General features: G+C 40.3%; 1 protein-coding gene across 1 annotated transcript in view; it reads left to right on the forward strand.

The window, feature by feature from the left end:
• The window catches only part of LOC139046607 (phosphatidylinositol 3,4,5-trisphosphate 3-phosphatase TPTE2-like), a 34,129-nt gene extending 20,421 nt beyond the window's left edge, over positions 1-13,708 (forward strand). The window contains exons 11-15 of the mRNA XM_070520577.1: positions 1,869-1,983; positions 6,823-6,893; positions 9,609-9,704; positions 11,724-11,791; positions 13,370-13,708. Coding sequence (XP_070376678.1) covers positions 1,869-1,983; positions 6,823-6,893; positions 9,609-9,704; positions 11,724-11,791; positions 13,370-13,481 — 462 coding nt within the window. The 3' untranslated portion in view covers positions 13,482-13,708. The remainder of the gene's footprint in view (positions 1-1,868; positions 1,984-6,822; positions 6,894-9,608; positions 9,705-11,723; positions 11,792-13,369) is intronic.
• Positions 13,709-14,805: the final 1,097 nt, after the last annotated feature.

Raw genomic sequence — 14,805 nt, forward strand, 5'->3', positions numbered from 1 at the left:
CTTTGAATGAAGTGATGGGAGCTGAATAGATAACCTTGGCCTTGTTAGCTGGCTCTGGAAATTTAGTAACTGCTGGCTCTAGAAATTTAGTTTGGGGCAAAAGAACTCAGCCTTATCCACTGATACTTTTCTGCCACACCCAAGAAAAAAAAAGATAGTAATAAGCTATAGGCTAAAAGTAATACTTGAACTTACTGAAGCCCGGCTCTAATCATGACATTTCCATGCTCAAAATCCATAATGGCTCCCCTCTGCCAAGGGCAACAAATATAAACATTTTAATCTGGCATCAAGATCTTATTTTTCCAGCCATTTCTTCCATAATGTACATTCACATGTCCTACGCTCTAACACATTTGGACCATTTGCTGTTTCTCAGCCTGGTACCACTTTATACCCACATGCTGTTGCTCATGTGGACCCTTTTTCCTGGAGTCCTTTTCTCTTCCCAGCCTGATGTAGTCTCTTGCTTTTTCAGTTTTTATATCCCTTTGTGTTTCTTTTAGGGACTAAGTGACTTTATATTATTCTCTAGCTATTTGAAGTAGTGACTTCTCTGCCCCTTTTGCAGACAAGGCCCATGTCTTACCCATCTTCCCAACCTTGGCATCCCAAAGCACCTCTTATAGTATCTCCTTTGTAGTGAATGCTTACTAAATAGATGCTTGTCTTATTAACTTCTGTTACAAACCCTGTTGTTTTAGGCTGAAGGAGAAGGAAGAGTGAGAGTAAGAGCAGCTTTAGGGCCATGATGGGTTACATCCTTTAATGAAAGATCAAGAATCTAGTGGCAGAAGCCAAGGGGACGCGAGATGTAACTCCTTCAAGGACTCTCGCTGTACAGATTCCCTTCCCCATTTCTTCTGTAGTCATGCACAGTTTCTCTAACTTTGGTCCAGAACTGGCACTCCCTAGGCTACAACAGAATCTTTTCTGATTCACTGGGAGAGCAATACAAGGACCCGGCCCCAGGTTTCTGAGCTGTGTTGGCAAAGCCCCAGGACAGAGTTCCCTCCATGTGGGGAGGTAATTCTCAGATACCGTCAAATTCTGACCCTGCATTGTGGGCCATTCTACAGACTACATTTCATCCACCTCTGAGTTAAGAAATTGCAAGAGCGCTTCCCTTGACTGGCCCTTTCCAATGCAAAGTATGGCAGTTAATTTAACACTTCTCATTGGGTGCAGAAGAGTCCGCGAACTTTTAAGTCCAGTTGATTCAGTACCTGAACTCTTCAGCTTCTTGAAGAAAGATTCAAGGAGAGAGCCCTTGTGAGCAGCCTGCCACAGGAGAAGAACTAGACTAAAAAGGACAGGGCTTCCTTGAAAATAGAATTGGGGAAATGCAAAGTGAAGGAACGAGAGAAGAATATGTATCTACCACTGGCCTAGAGAAGTCTTCCTCTTGAGTTTTCACATCTGCAGTTCTCTCATGCCTAGGAGGCGACTCTCCACCAAACCACAAGCCTTCCTTTAACTCCATCACAGTCAAGCTTCTACCCTTGGATCGACCTTTTTCACAGTTGCAGTTAGCTGCATCTCACTGTAATGTTGTTGAAACTGCTTTGTTGGTTCTGGTTGGTCAACCTCTCAGTCATAGCAGCCTATAAGCAACACCTGGCTCCTTTCTTGTTCCTTCCCCACAGCACTTAGTTCAGTATCTTTTTTTAAGGTAGATATTCAGTCGTGAGGCAACATATATAAAAACGCCTATAATGGCATGTATGTAGATTCATATAATGTCATCCAATAAATGTTTCCTTAATTAATTACTCTCCTTAACAAGTTCTATGTATAGAAAAAAAATCAGGAATGCTGACTTTAGACTTTTCATCTCCACTTAAACTGAGGCTTCTGTTGTTTTGCAGAATAGGTATGTTGGATACTTTGCAGCTGTGAAAAATATCTACAATATGAATCTTCCTCCAAGAAGGATACTTATGATAAAAAAAATTATTGTTCATTCAATTCATGGTAAGTGCTTTAGTATAATTGGAAAATTGGGCAGGAAGGCCAGTGTTCTTACTATTCGAGAGAGTTTCCCTTACGGTTATATAAAACAGACAATCCCAACTCACAGTTGTCTTTTTATGTATCCTCACATATGAACCCCTCCCCCTGGAATTTCCTATTGGCCTAGCAGTGCTGTGGTCATATTAGCAACCCTTAGACATCTTCTCCGTTCCTCTCCCATCACCACTTTGGGGGGTCCATCCCCTTCCCTTTTCTCTTGTTCTTATTGCTGCTCTGGTCTCAGCCCAGGTGGACTTTTCAGAGTGGAACCTCTGATGCAGAAGAGAGGAAGGGCCTGTGAGCCCTGGAGACCACTTCTCTCTCATACTCACCTCTAGTTCAGGGATGGTCTTGGCAGCAGCATCTCTACCATTTTCTCACCTACTCCTTTCAGAGACCCTTTGTTTTCTCACCACCCTGGTCTCTCCTTTTGCCCTCCCTCCTCCACCTGTAGCCCCCTCACTCTCAGCAGCTCCATCAAGATGCCTTAAATGCCCAAACAGCAAATGAATTTTGTCGCCACAAATTCTTTTTACAAATAACTACCGAATACCTGCTTTGGGCCAGCCCCACGCTAGTGTTTCTCTGCCCTTAAGGAGTCCCTGGGTGGTTAGCAGAGGGGCGGAATGAGTACGAAGATAAAGAGCTGACCACAGTGTTGGGAGCACACAGAGTCTGGGCCCCACCCAGCCTGGGGGTCAGGGAAAGCTTCTTGAGGGGACAGTGCTTAGATCTTCCCTACCTGAATCCACATGAGCCTGGAAAGGGTTGAGAGAAACCTGGGCTGTATGGGGTGTCTTTCAACGCCCCAACTGTTACTGATTATTACCAGGAGTAAAAATCCTTATAAGCTTCAAAAGAATTGATGTTTGCCTGCTTCAAGAATGATGGAGAGAGACTGGGATCCACCACCGCCCAGGGAGGCAGGAAAATTGGTCAGATCGTCCATCTCTGGGACTTGAGAAAGAAAAGAAAGGAAGGAAGGGAGAGGAACTGGCCTCAAGTCCCATGTCTCTATTTCTCCATCACTCACCTCTCTTTCCTGCACAGCTCACCTCCAGGAGGTGGGAAGGCAGGGATGTCTCAGCAGAAAGGGGATAGGGCCTCACTCTCACTGCCAGAGGTGCAGCAGGGGGTGAGGCTTCTGATCCCTAAAGCAACAGCCAGATTGTAGACCATGAGGAGGTGCTGAGTGCTGGACCTCTCATGGGTGGAATGGTGCCAGAGCATTGGTAACCACCCAGACAGCCTAGTGTTTTCAGCATTCTGAAGAGTCACACAAAGTAAGATCTAGATATTTATTTTTTTTAGCATTTCATCCAATCATTTACAAATAAAAGAATCTTTAAATAAATATATATATACTACATAGTTGAAAAGATAGATTACAGTTGTTAAAATATAAAATGCTTTTTTCAAATTATTTACATACCTCCTCCACGCACACACACCCACCCATATCACCATCACCAAGAGGTGGTGGTGAGGAATTTTGGTGGATTACCACAAACAGATTATGTAGGTTTCTGGCTTCTGAAACCAACTTCAACCTAGTAGCATTGTTTCTGTGGGAAATTTTGGTCTAGATTTTCAAGCAAGCATCATGCAGGCAAAGCCTAGAAACACAGCCTGTTCTAGCAGGAGGCTGCCCAGTAGAGGTCAGAAGCGCTTTGCTCCCCTTCCTTCCCACACTCAGTGGGGCCCTGCACACTAGACTGCAAGGCTGCTTTATTCCACAGAGTGAGAGGCAACACAGTTGGCTCTTGGAGCAGTTTCTTCCTCTGAGAAATTTAAAACCAACTATAGACCAACTGGATGGTGTGAGAGCCTGTATGGTACCTGAGTGCACACTCTGCCTCAGTTTCCTCTTTGTTAACAATGGGAATAACAGTATCTATACAAACTTCTGTGAGTATTAAACTATTCAAAACAGGCAAACAGGCATTTAGTCTAATGGAGTTTTTTTTAAAGATCGGCACCTGAGCTGTTGCCAATCTTTTTTTTTTTTTTTCTGCTTTATCTTCCCCAATCCCCCCGGTAGACAGCTATATATCTTCGTTGCACATCCTTCTAGTTGTGGCATGTGGGACGCCGCCTCAACGTGGCCTGACGAGCAGTGCCATGTCCACACCCAGGATCTGAACCAGCGAAACCCTGGGCCGCGGCAGCGGAGCGCGCGGACTGAACTGCCCGGCCACGGGGCGGTCTCCTAGTTTAATGGAGTTTTAATGCATTTCTCTAATATGAACAATGAGAATAAGATTAGTTTCTCAAAATCCTAAGCTTAGAAATGTTTTTAATAAGTTCTAGAATTTCATATGTTGTTCCAGTCTGATATTGTATCCTAAGACTGTGACTTCTCTCTTAATATTTTGAATTTTATTTAAACTCTGTGGAGACATTTAGTAAAACCATAAGGTGCAGATGTGGTGAACAGAGGAACTAACCCAAATTTTTAAGTACTGCAGGTGAAAAATGGAGAATTTCATGCATTTGGTTTCCTAATCTCGGGCTAACATAAAATAGAGGATTTTAAAAGTCCAATTTGAGATTCCTCATGAAGACTTCCAGATAGAAAGTTGTGACCATAGCAGCTGTTCAGTACAATGTGGGTCTAGGCTTGTGGGGCCAACTTAAGAAGGCCTCTATGGGAAGTTAAAATTCTTGCTGCACCATGTAAATCATCAGGCCAAACCTAATGACACCAGCCTTCTTTTGGAATAATAATCTTCCTTTCAGATTGTTTTGATCACAACAGAAAGGGGATGGGAGACTGTCAGGAAAAAGTGTGGAAGACTTTGAAACAGGCAGTATCTTGTCTAGGGTGCCCTTCCGTGGTTCCCTCCACCTCTCATGGTCTTTAAGCTATTCTACAACTCTGTAAGTTGTAGAAAACTGATAATAATGCAAATAATTTTTGTACATAGAAACGCAAATTAGTTGTGTTCAGTGAAAAGTGATTGATTGTTGACAGTTTTATATCTGTAAATTCATCATTCCTTATTTGCCTATAAATGTGCAGTACTTTGAACCAGCTGTAACATTTTACTGGTTCCTTATTAATTAAGGAGTTAAATAAAATTTTTAATGTGTGTTAAAAAAATGCAAGGTACAGGACAGTACTATGGTATGCAACAATTTCTGTAAGACAAAAGGGGGCAGTAATGTGGATTCATATTTGTGTGTGTGTACACATATAAAATTCTCTGGGAGAATATATATTCATATTTGATTATGTATGCATGAAAAGCAAGAAACTAATAGTAGCGATTATCTATTTGGGGCTGGAGAACTAAACGGGAAGATGGGTGAGACAGAGACTTTTCACTTCATCTGTTTTACCTTTTATTTTTAAGTCATGTAAGTATACTTCAATTATTTAAAAAATTTTAAAGGTGTGAGAATTAATTTAAGCTTATAAATCAATGCCCTTTTCTTGTCATGTGATAAGCATTTGACTTAGTTTAGTTCTACATTTTACTGATCTCTGGTAGACATCAGTAGGAAGAAGATTTGCAACTGGAATAGGACAGAGGGAGCTGAGGCAAAGAAACCATGATTCCTAATGACAAATCAATAATACGGTATTTGGGGCTGGCCCCGTGGCCGGGTGGTTAACTTCGCATGCTCCGCTGCAGGCGGCCCAGGGTTTCGTTGGTCTGAATCCTGGGCATGGACATGGCACTGCTCATCAAACCACGCTGAGGCGGCGTCCCACATGCCACAACTAGAAGGACCCACAACAAAGAATATACAACTATGTACCGGGGGGCTTTGGGGAGAAAAAGGAAAAAATAAAATCTTAACAAAAAAAAGGCTATAAAAAAAACATAAAAAAAAAATAATACGGTATTAGAGAAAGCAACACAAACATAATATAAGATGAACAATCAAGAATGATTAGTATATGGGGGGCCTGGTGGCGCAGCAGTTAAGTGCACATGTTCCGCTTCTTAGCGGCCCAGGGTTCGCCGGTTCGGATCCTGGGTGTAGACATGGCACCGCTTGGCACGCCATGCTGTGGTAGGCGTCCCACATATAAAGTAGAGGAAGATGGGCATGCATGTTAGCTCAGGACCAGCGTTCCTCAGCAAAAAAGAGGAGGACTGGCAGTAGTTAGCTCAGGGCTAATCTTCCTTGGAAAAAAAAAAAGAATGATTAGTATATGACTTTATTTGAATATTTGTTTTAGTTTTGTACCTTTAGTTCCATGCATATTTAAGTGAAATATGCAGGGTTGAAAGGAAAACAATAAAAATTAATTGGAGGCTTGAGAAACCAGCCCTTTGAGGAAATGCTAAGGGAAGTGGGCCATTGGAATTGAAAAAGGAGCAAGAAACCATCTGTCTGTAAATACATCCTGACCACCGTAGAAATGTTTGGATACAGATATTCGATATTTTCAGAGACTGTGCTAGGAACTGGACTTAAATTTGTTAAGAAACATCATGATTAGAAGTCTGAAGAAAGAAACACATTAACAAGGAAGGTTGCAAGTCACCTTTTCTATTTTTTTTTTTCTTAGAAAGATGAAAAGATGAGATTCTAAGTCTTAGAAGCTGACCTATATGACTTTTTATTTTTCTCCAGCCTTATAATGTCTGCTTTAGGAGACAGATTTGGGCTTAAAGCCTTGTCCTTCAAAGACAAAATCTATGCATGTCCCAAATGTTTCTATATTGACACGTTGTTAGCTGGGATAATCTTTTCTCGTTTTAATCCATAATTTTAATTGGGGAGACATTTTGATCTTTGCTCTAACCAGCCTAACTTTTTAATTTCATTCAGGTGTTGGAAATGGAAATGGACGTGATCTGAAAGTACAAATAATAATGCGTAAAAGGATTGTCTTTGTCTGTGCTGCTTCCAAGAACTGTAGGGTAAGAGAAAGCACGTGAACTGAAAATTCTGGTATTTGTCTCAATCTCAATGTCAAATCAGCATCTTGACCTCCCCAGACCAGTGCTCACCACAAAGAGAGGCCAAGTTGCTTTCTGGTTACCATCCGACTGAGTGTCCCTAGTCAGAGCTAAATTAAACTCACTGTTCAAACTAGTTTTTTCAGGGCATTTTCCAGAATATATTTTCAGTTCAGAGTGTTGCATTGTCTTTCATTTTTCCATAAATGTCAAGCAGTTTCCCAGGAATCTACCAGAGTATTTTTTCTTTTTAAAGGAATCCTTTTGGTTGTTTTTTTTTTTAAGATTCGCACCTGAGTTAATATCTGTTGCCAATCTTATTTGTTTTTTCTTCTTCTTCTCCCCAAAGGCCTCTCCCCCACCCCCTGCCAGTACGTAGGTGTATATTCTAGTTGTAGATTCTTCTGGTTGTGCTTTGTGGGATGCTGCCTCATGGTCCTTTTATTGGATGGCACTGATTGTGAAATTTTAGTGTGCATGAAAATCACCTAGGAGCTTGTAAGATGCAGATTCCTAGGTTGCACCCCAAAAGTATAATTCAGGAAATTTGGTTTGGGGCCCAGGAATCTCTAGACTTAGTGATGTCCCAAGTCATTCTAACTCAGATGTCCCATGGAACTGCTCTGTGAGAAACAATGCAAGAGGAATCTCTTTACCCAAAGCAATGGGAGCTGGTAGTCAATGTTTTCTTACATGTTGGAGAAATGCCTAAGACTATGGACCTTTTCTGAAGCAATAAGCAAGCTTCCTTAATGGGTCTAAGAAAAATTAACTTTTAAAATTCTCAGGCTTCTGTCTCTAGTTCTACTATTACCTCTCCAACAGCACTCCTTTCCCTTCTTTTTGTGCCCCCCTCCCAACTGAGGGCACTCACCGAGGCCTGATCCTTGGCTTTCTGTTCTTCTCTCCACACATACTCTATTATTGGTTCTGTTCATCCATCCCTCTGGCTTAAACTATAATTTTTTTCTTTCATTCACTCAATATATTTATGAGCACCCACTGTGTGATAGATACTGGAGCTACAACATGGACAGTCTCTGCCCTAACAATTCAAACACATTTGTCAATCCGTATTTATCAAATGAGCTTTTCCTCTGCTTCTGCAAATGACACCAGCATTCTCTCGCTCAGGCCTTCAAATTTGGTATTATCTTTGGTTCTCTCTTTGCCTTGGCCCCCTATATTCAGTTAGTCACCAATTCCCGCTGATTATACCTTTGAAATCTCTCTTCACTCTCTCCCTTCCTTTCTGTTCCCATTGCTACCACCTAGTCTAGAACCTCATTTGCTCACGCCTAGATTTCTACAATCATCTCCTTACCTTTTCTTTCTCCTTATAATGCAGTATATAGGATCCTGCAATATGCATCCTGAAATACTGCTCTCATTGTGAAAAGCTTATAGGTAGAGCAGAAGACAAACTGCGTGCCCATGGTCAAAGCCAGTTACTATATTTGGCTCAGTATTCTTATCTGTAAAATAAAGATTACATCTCAAGTGTTGTGAGGATTAAATTACATAATATAGTTGAAGTTGCTTTGTGAGCTATTAATCACTAAATAAATGTTATATGTGATAATTATCAGGCCACTTTGTCACAAAGGAAATGCCCCACCATATTCTTCAACAACTTCCTTCTTATTTCCCTGGCTCTTCAACTCTCAAGATACAGCCCTATCATACCTGAGCTTATTTCCATCATAACTTGACCTGCAGTCTCCACTCCAAGTAGACTGGGTCCCCTTTGGCCTTTGGAACACAATAATGTCTGATTCATGTTTTTGTTGGTCTTTCCTCCCCCTTCCTCTTTCTGGCCCCATCCCCCACCCCCAGCTGCCTCCTGCCTGAACTGGATTATCTTTTCAATGCTCTTCTTCATTTATACAAGTCCTTCCATGCCCAACTCAATTTCTACCCCCTTAGTGAAGCTTTCTCATTCTATACCTCTGGTTAACCTCCCCTGAAGCACACAACAGCACACTCAGTCTTCATCATACAACTTGACATGTCATTATATGCCATGCTACTATTGTTCCTTATGTGTATAGCTCCCTGAAGCGTCAACTGAGTCTGCACCTTCTTCTGTATTTTTCACAAGGTCTAGTATAGACCTTTCTCACTGTGGTGCCACTATTATACAAGGATGAAGCAATAACAGAAATATTCAGTATAGCTTCAAAGTTGCTCATTCCAGAAACTTGACATATCTTTGGCCACTCCATCCAGCAGTCTGCTAGGAACAAGGTCTATGATCCCATCAGCAATCACAACATTTTGGATAGAACGTGACCAATTATGCATTGCTTTTTGAATGTGAATATCAACTTTAAAATTGAGCTTCTTAGCATGTTCCTAATATATGAAAATTGAGTGACACACATTCAACAGTAAAGTTTACTTGGTAAACCTCTAATAGAAAATTGAATACTTGCTTTTCAACAGTGCCCCACCATAACCCTCAGATATGTTGGCCTTTCAAAAATGTAAACAACAGTATTGCAACTTTATAGAAATAATGATTAACGTGTAGATATACATGTGATTGGGCTATGAGACCAAGAGTACTCAATAAATATAGGAAGCCTCAATAAGTGAACGTGAACTTTGCTGTTCTACTCATTATCTCATTATTAGCTAGGTTTATAGTTCTGAACTCCATGTATTCATTCACAGATACATCATGATGTGGAAACAGACAGAGTGATAATTACTCCAGTTAACTGTCCACCTCTGTATGACGACGTGAAAGTGCAATTTTTCTCTTCCTCCGTGAGTAATCAAGAAACAACCTATGCCATTATTCTTGTCTGGTCTTTGATTCTGGTTTGGGATTTCCTTTGCTACAATTCCCAACAAGGGAGATGATAGGAGATGTCAATCCCTAGCCAGGGAGAGGGATAAAAGAAAAGCAACAAGTCAGATCTATAATTTTTTTTTTAAAAGAAAAGCATATGTAATTTTAAAATTCTCTTGCTCATTTGTTTTTTCTAAATTCTATACAATTTGCATGGATTAACTTTCAAATAAGAAAAAAATACAAAAACCAAGATGTTAAAACAACAAAGGTATGTTTTACTCTATAGCAGTGATCACATTTTTGTTTTGTATCTTTAAAATACATCACTCCCCAAGGGGATGCACTATAATTAGTGTTCGGGTGGTGAACATGATGTAATGTATACAGAATTTGAAATATGATGTACATCCGAAAAAAATAAAAATTAAAAAAAATTAAAAAATAACACTAGCTTGTGCCAAACTAAAAAAAAAAAAATTCATCACTCCCCATAATTTACAAAATACTTTAAAGTGAGGGAGATTTTATTTTCCTCTGAATTGATTTATAATACATTGTAAATGGTAGTTTTAATCTAATATTTACTTTATGAAAAACTGAACGTCTGCCATTGTCATTACTCTGAATATCACGTATATAGTTTATATTGATAGTCATAAAATGTGTGAGTAGGGCCAGCCTGGTGGTGCAGCAGTTAAGTTCGCACGTTCTGCTTCGGCGGCCCGGTGTTCACCTTCGGATTCCGGGTGCGGACATGGCACCGCTCAGCAAGCCCTGCTGTGGCAGCCGTCCCACATATAAAGTAGAGGAAGATGGGCATGGATGTTAGCTCAGGGCCAGTTTCTCAGCAAAAAGAGGAGGATTGGCAGTAGATGTTAGCTCAGAGCTAATCTTCCTAAAAAAAAAATGTGTATTATTCTGTATATAACAAATTTCTAAGCCTCAGTAGTTTCATCTTCCTATTAAATCACCAAAGAGAACTGCCAATAAGTAAATATGCTGATCAATTTAAAACTTATTTCCTGTGCCTTCCTTCAGCTGCTGCTTGCTCCCTGTTGGGAGAGAATCTGTTAAGTATTGAAATGGTAAATATGTTGAAGCAGGTGACCTGGATTGTTCCCACAGTGGATGGTTACCCCTTGAATAATGGACCAGTTTGAATTCTCTATCAGTGGTCTCTACACCAAGCAGAAGCACTGGTGTAACGGCATTGACCCATTGACATTAGTAATACCTGGCCTTTGTGATTTTCCAGGGCCATGAGATGAAAGCACTTTCAAAAAATTTAGGTATTTTTATCATCATCAATAATGACGGTTAATTATCCAATGCAGCTGCTCCTTGTAGAAATGGACAATATATTTGGGCATAAATAATCATAGATCCTTAGTAGATTCTGTTTAGCACTATCTAAACCAGATTAAAAGACCACTGTCTACATTTATAAATACCTATCACAGAAAAAATAGATTTCCTTGAAATTTTTGGTAGAAACAGCAAAAGAACAGCAGTCTCGGGCCGGCCCAGTGGCGCAGGAACAGCAGTCTCAGGCCGGCCCAGTGGCGCAGCAGTTAAGTTCGTACGTTCCGCTTGGACGGCCCAGGGTTCACCGGTTCGGATCCCAGGTGCGGACATGGCACCGCTTGACAAGCCATGCTGTGGTAGGGGTCCCGCATATAAAGTAGAGGAAGATGGGCACAGATGTTAGCTAAGGGCCAGTCTTCCTCAGCAAAAAGAGGAGGATTGGTGGCGGATGTTAGCTCAGGGCTGATCTTCCTCAAAAAAAAAAAAAAAAAGAGCCGTCTCTTAAAGCCTTCTCCTTTGTGTGTTAAGTGTAATGTTAAAGACTGTAAGTGCTGCATATTTAATGGCTACAATTGTTTGATAAACAAGAATAAAGGAAGGAATTTTAATCACTTTGGAATGATTAGTTCTTGGTATCAATTTTACTATGAAAAATAACCTTTTATTTTTAAACCATGTCTTTTTAGAATATTCCTAAGTACTATGACAAATGCCCGTTTTTCTTCTGGTTTCATACATCATTCATGAAAAACAGGTATGGCTATGATATAATCCAGTAGAAATGGCTTCATCTTCAATGTATGTGTAAGGTGAAATGGCAAGTCTTTTGCTGATTACCATAAGCTCAATTTATAGAAACCAAAAAGTCCTCTAGTCACCACTCTTCATTGCCTTACCCATCTTAATCTGAGTATTTAAAAAATATGGTTATTCTTGAGACCCCCTGTTGCATCATCCTCAAGGTCTATACCATAGGACTGCATTATAAGTTAAAATGTATTATAATCAGATCTCAGGTGTGGTGGTAAATCCCTCCCATGGAAGTTTAATATGAGTCTGCTCAGTACCTCGAATATGGCAGGTCCTCAGTATGTGTTGATTTACTGATGACCGGCCACCACCAAATTCTCTTCCAAAAGAAGGCATCACCTAGCAAGGCTTCAGCTAGTTTAAAAGCTGATTGACTCATTTATATCAATGGCAGAAGTTATAAGACAGAATAAGTATCATAAAGACAGCTAACAAAAATCATTAATAGTCTCCCATTTAAAAGGATTTTCTAATAACTAAATTGGGAAAGCTTTTTTAAAAATTAATTGATTTGAAGATTATTATTCCAAAGAATCTTCTACCATATCTGGAAACTCATTCCTGAGTCTATAAGTTCTTCACTTTAAGGAGTATGTTTTGTGGTGCTGAAAATTTCAGATCATTGGTATCACCATACCATGAAATACAAAAGGAAAGTAATATTCAAAACATTGTGCAGGTGAGTTTTGAAGAAGTGGTTGTGACTGTACGTGGCATGAATTGATAGTTCTCACTACATGCAAGCCTAGCCTTTCCTTCAACCCTGAACTAAATCTAATCACACAAGTCCAGTGACGCAACACTGAACTGAACATCCGGCCTACACACTTACAACGACACACATCTAATGGGTTCTGATAGACTGAACTTTGGATTTAATGGAAAATTTCTAGCAATTTTTTCCCTAGATGTTTGCAAACAATAAACTTTGATTCCTAACAGGAACAAAGTCCCTCATATAGACATCTGGGCAGAACGTCACTTGATGCTACTCCTGAAAAGTGGTTCTTGCTAAGAACAGTTTTTTCCTTTAAAACACCATAATCATATAGGAGAGGCAACAAATTAGATGACTTTTCTCCTCACTTATGTGTTTCTAAAGATTTAACATTTAAATTTCCATACTACCTAGTAAAGCTGTTTTTATTAGTTACAAGATTCTTAATCAGCTGAAAATGTCAGCTTCATCATTTAAAAGACACTCAGTATTTTATTACTGGGTTTTAATACACATCGAGTCTCTCTGGCTGATTTGTCACATATAGAAACTTATTTTATTAAACCCAGATGTCATTAACTCCATTACAGGCAATGTTAAAAGAATCGACGACATGTTGTTACTGCTGTGTTACTGAGGATTAAGATACTTTGCGTCTCCCTAGAGAAGGTGGGAGGACGGGCTCTGAGAAGGGGCTGAGCCTAACCGTGGCCAGGTCTCTTCTAAAGCTCTAACAAGCGGGCCCGGCTGCATGGCTTTCCTCTTAGCCCAAAATTAAACGTAATGATTTTTTTTCTATTCTAGGCTTTATCTTTCAAGAAGCGAACTGGATAATCCCCATAAACAGAAGACATGGAAAATTTACGGTCCAAAGTTTGCAGTCGAGATATATTTTCAAGCCAGAACTAACGTCTGACTGAGCACAGTGTCCTTTCCAGGATAGAATCACGTCTTTTCAATCCCTACTGCACGTTGACATCTTAAAAACCTGTCTCTTTGACAGTATACTTTTATTTACATATATGTACATGTGTTAAGAAATCTATTACAAATATAAAATGTCAGTGGCAGTTTTTTTTTCTTCTTTGAAGGAATATACTTCACACATAGTTTTCATCTGTATTGAGATAAATTTGGAACACAGTACACAGGAAAACTCGCCAGCCCTGGGGGTTAGTGGTTAAGATTCAGCGTGCTCACCACTGCGGCCTGGGTTCGTTTCCTGGTCAGGGAACCACACCACCCCATCTGTTGGTTGTCATACTGTGGCAGCTGCATGTTGCTGTGATGCTGAAAGCTGTGCCACCAGTTTTTCAAATACCAGCAGGGTCACCCATGGAGGACAGGTTTCAGCAGAGACTCCAGACTAAGACAGACTAGAAAGAAGGGCCTGGCCACCCACTTCCAAAAAAATTGGCCATGAAAACCCTGTGAAGAGCAGCGGAGAATTGTCTGATAGAGCGCTGGAAGGCGAGAGGATGGTACAAAAAGACCGGGCAGGGTTCTGCTCTGCTGTCCACAGGGTCGCTGGGAGTCAGAATTGACTCAACAGCACTAACAGGAACATTAAAAGTTACCACTTTTAAGAACTTTGAAATAAAACTTTCATATCAAAATAATCGAGATATTTTAAAAATGCGATTCTCCCCAATACTGTGGGTTTATTTCATTTACTTATATATTTTTGAACAAGTATGTATTCCCCGCTTTCACATTTGTAATTTCAGGTTTATTAGAAAGGCAATCCCTATTTTCTTCCTCCACTTGATTTATAAACTGTCTGTTAGCAAACATCACATTGGCAGCAAAGACTGTTTCAAACCCCAAGAACCATTCCACAAGCAGTCCCCCACCCCCAACACACACTTCTCTCTTGCCCCAAGCACCGCACGGTGTGACGAGCTTCCTTTAATTCTACAGGCACAGACGTCGGGGAGGCTAACAGAATCTTGGTAAACATGAAGGATAAAGAATCTCAGTAACTTTTGCTTTTGTGTAACATCATCAGTGAAGCCAAAGGAAATATTTGCCTGGAGAAATCTAGATTATTTTACAACCCACCCCTACTCACAACCAACTTCACTCGGGTGATGTGGAACTACGAGGAAAGGTCACCTTTCTGTCATAAACACACGCTAGCCCTGTGTCCACCGGAAATCATATTCTCATTGGTACTGGGTGCTATTTTATTCTAAGTACCTTCACTGCAACTTTATCTCAGGGCCATAATTGTCCTTGAA

This window comes from Equus asinus, chromosome 11, assembly GCF_041296235.1.
Source record: "Equus asinus isolate D_3611 breed Donkey chromosome 11, EquAss-T2T_v2, whole genome shotgun sequence".
NCBI classification, from domain to species: domain Eukaryota; kingdom Metazoa; phylum Chordata; class Mammalia; order Perissodactyla; family Equidae; genus Equus; species Equus asinus.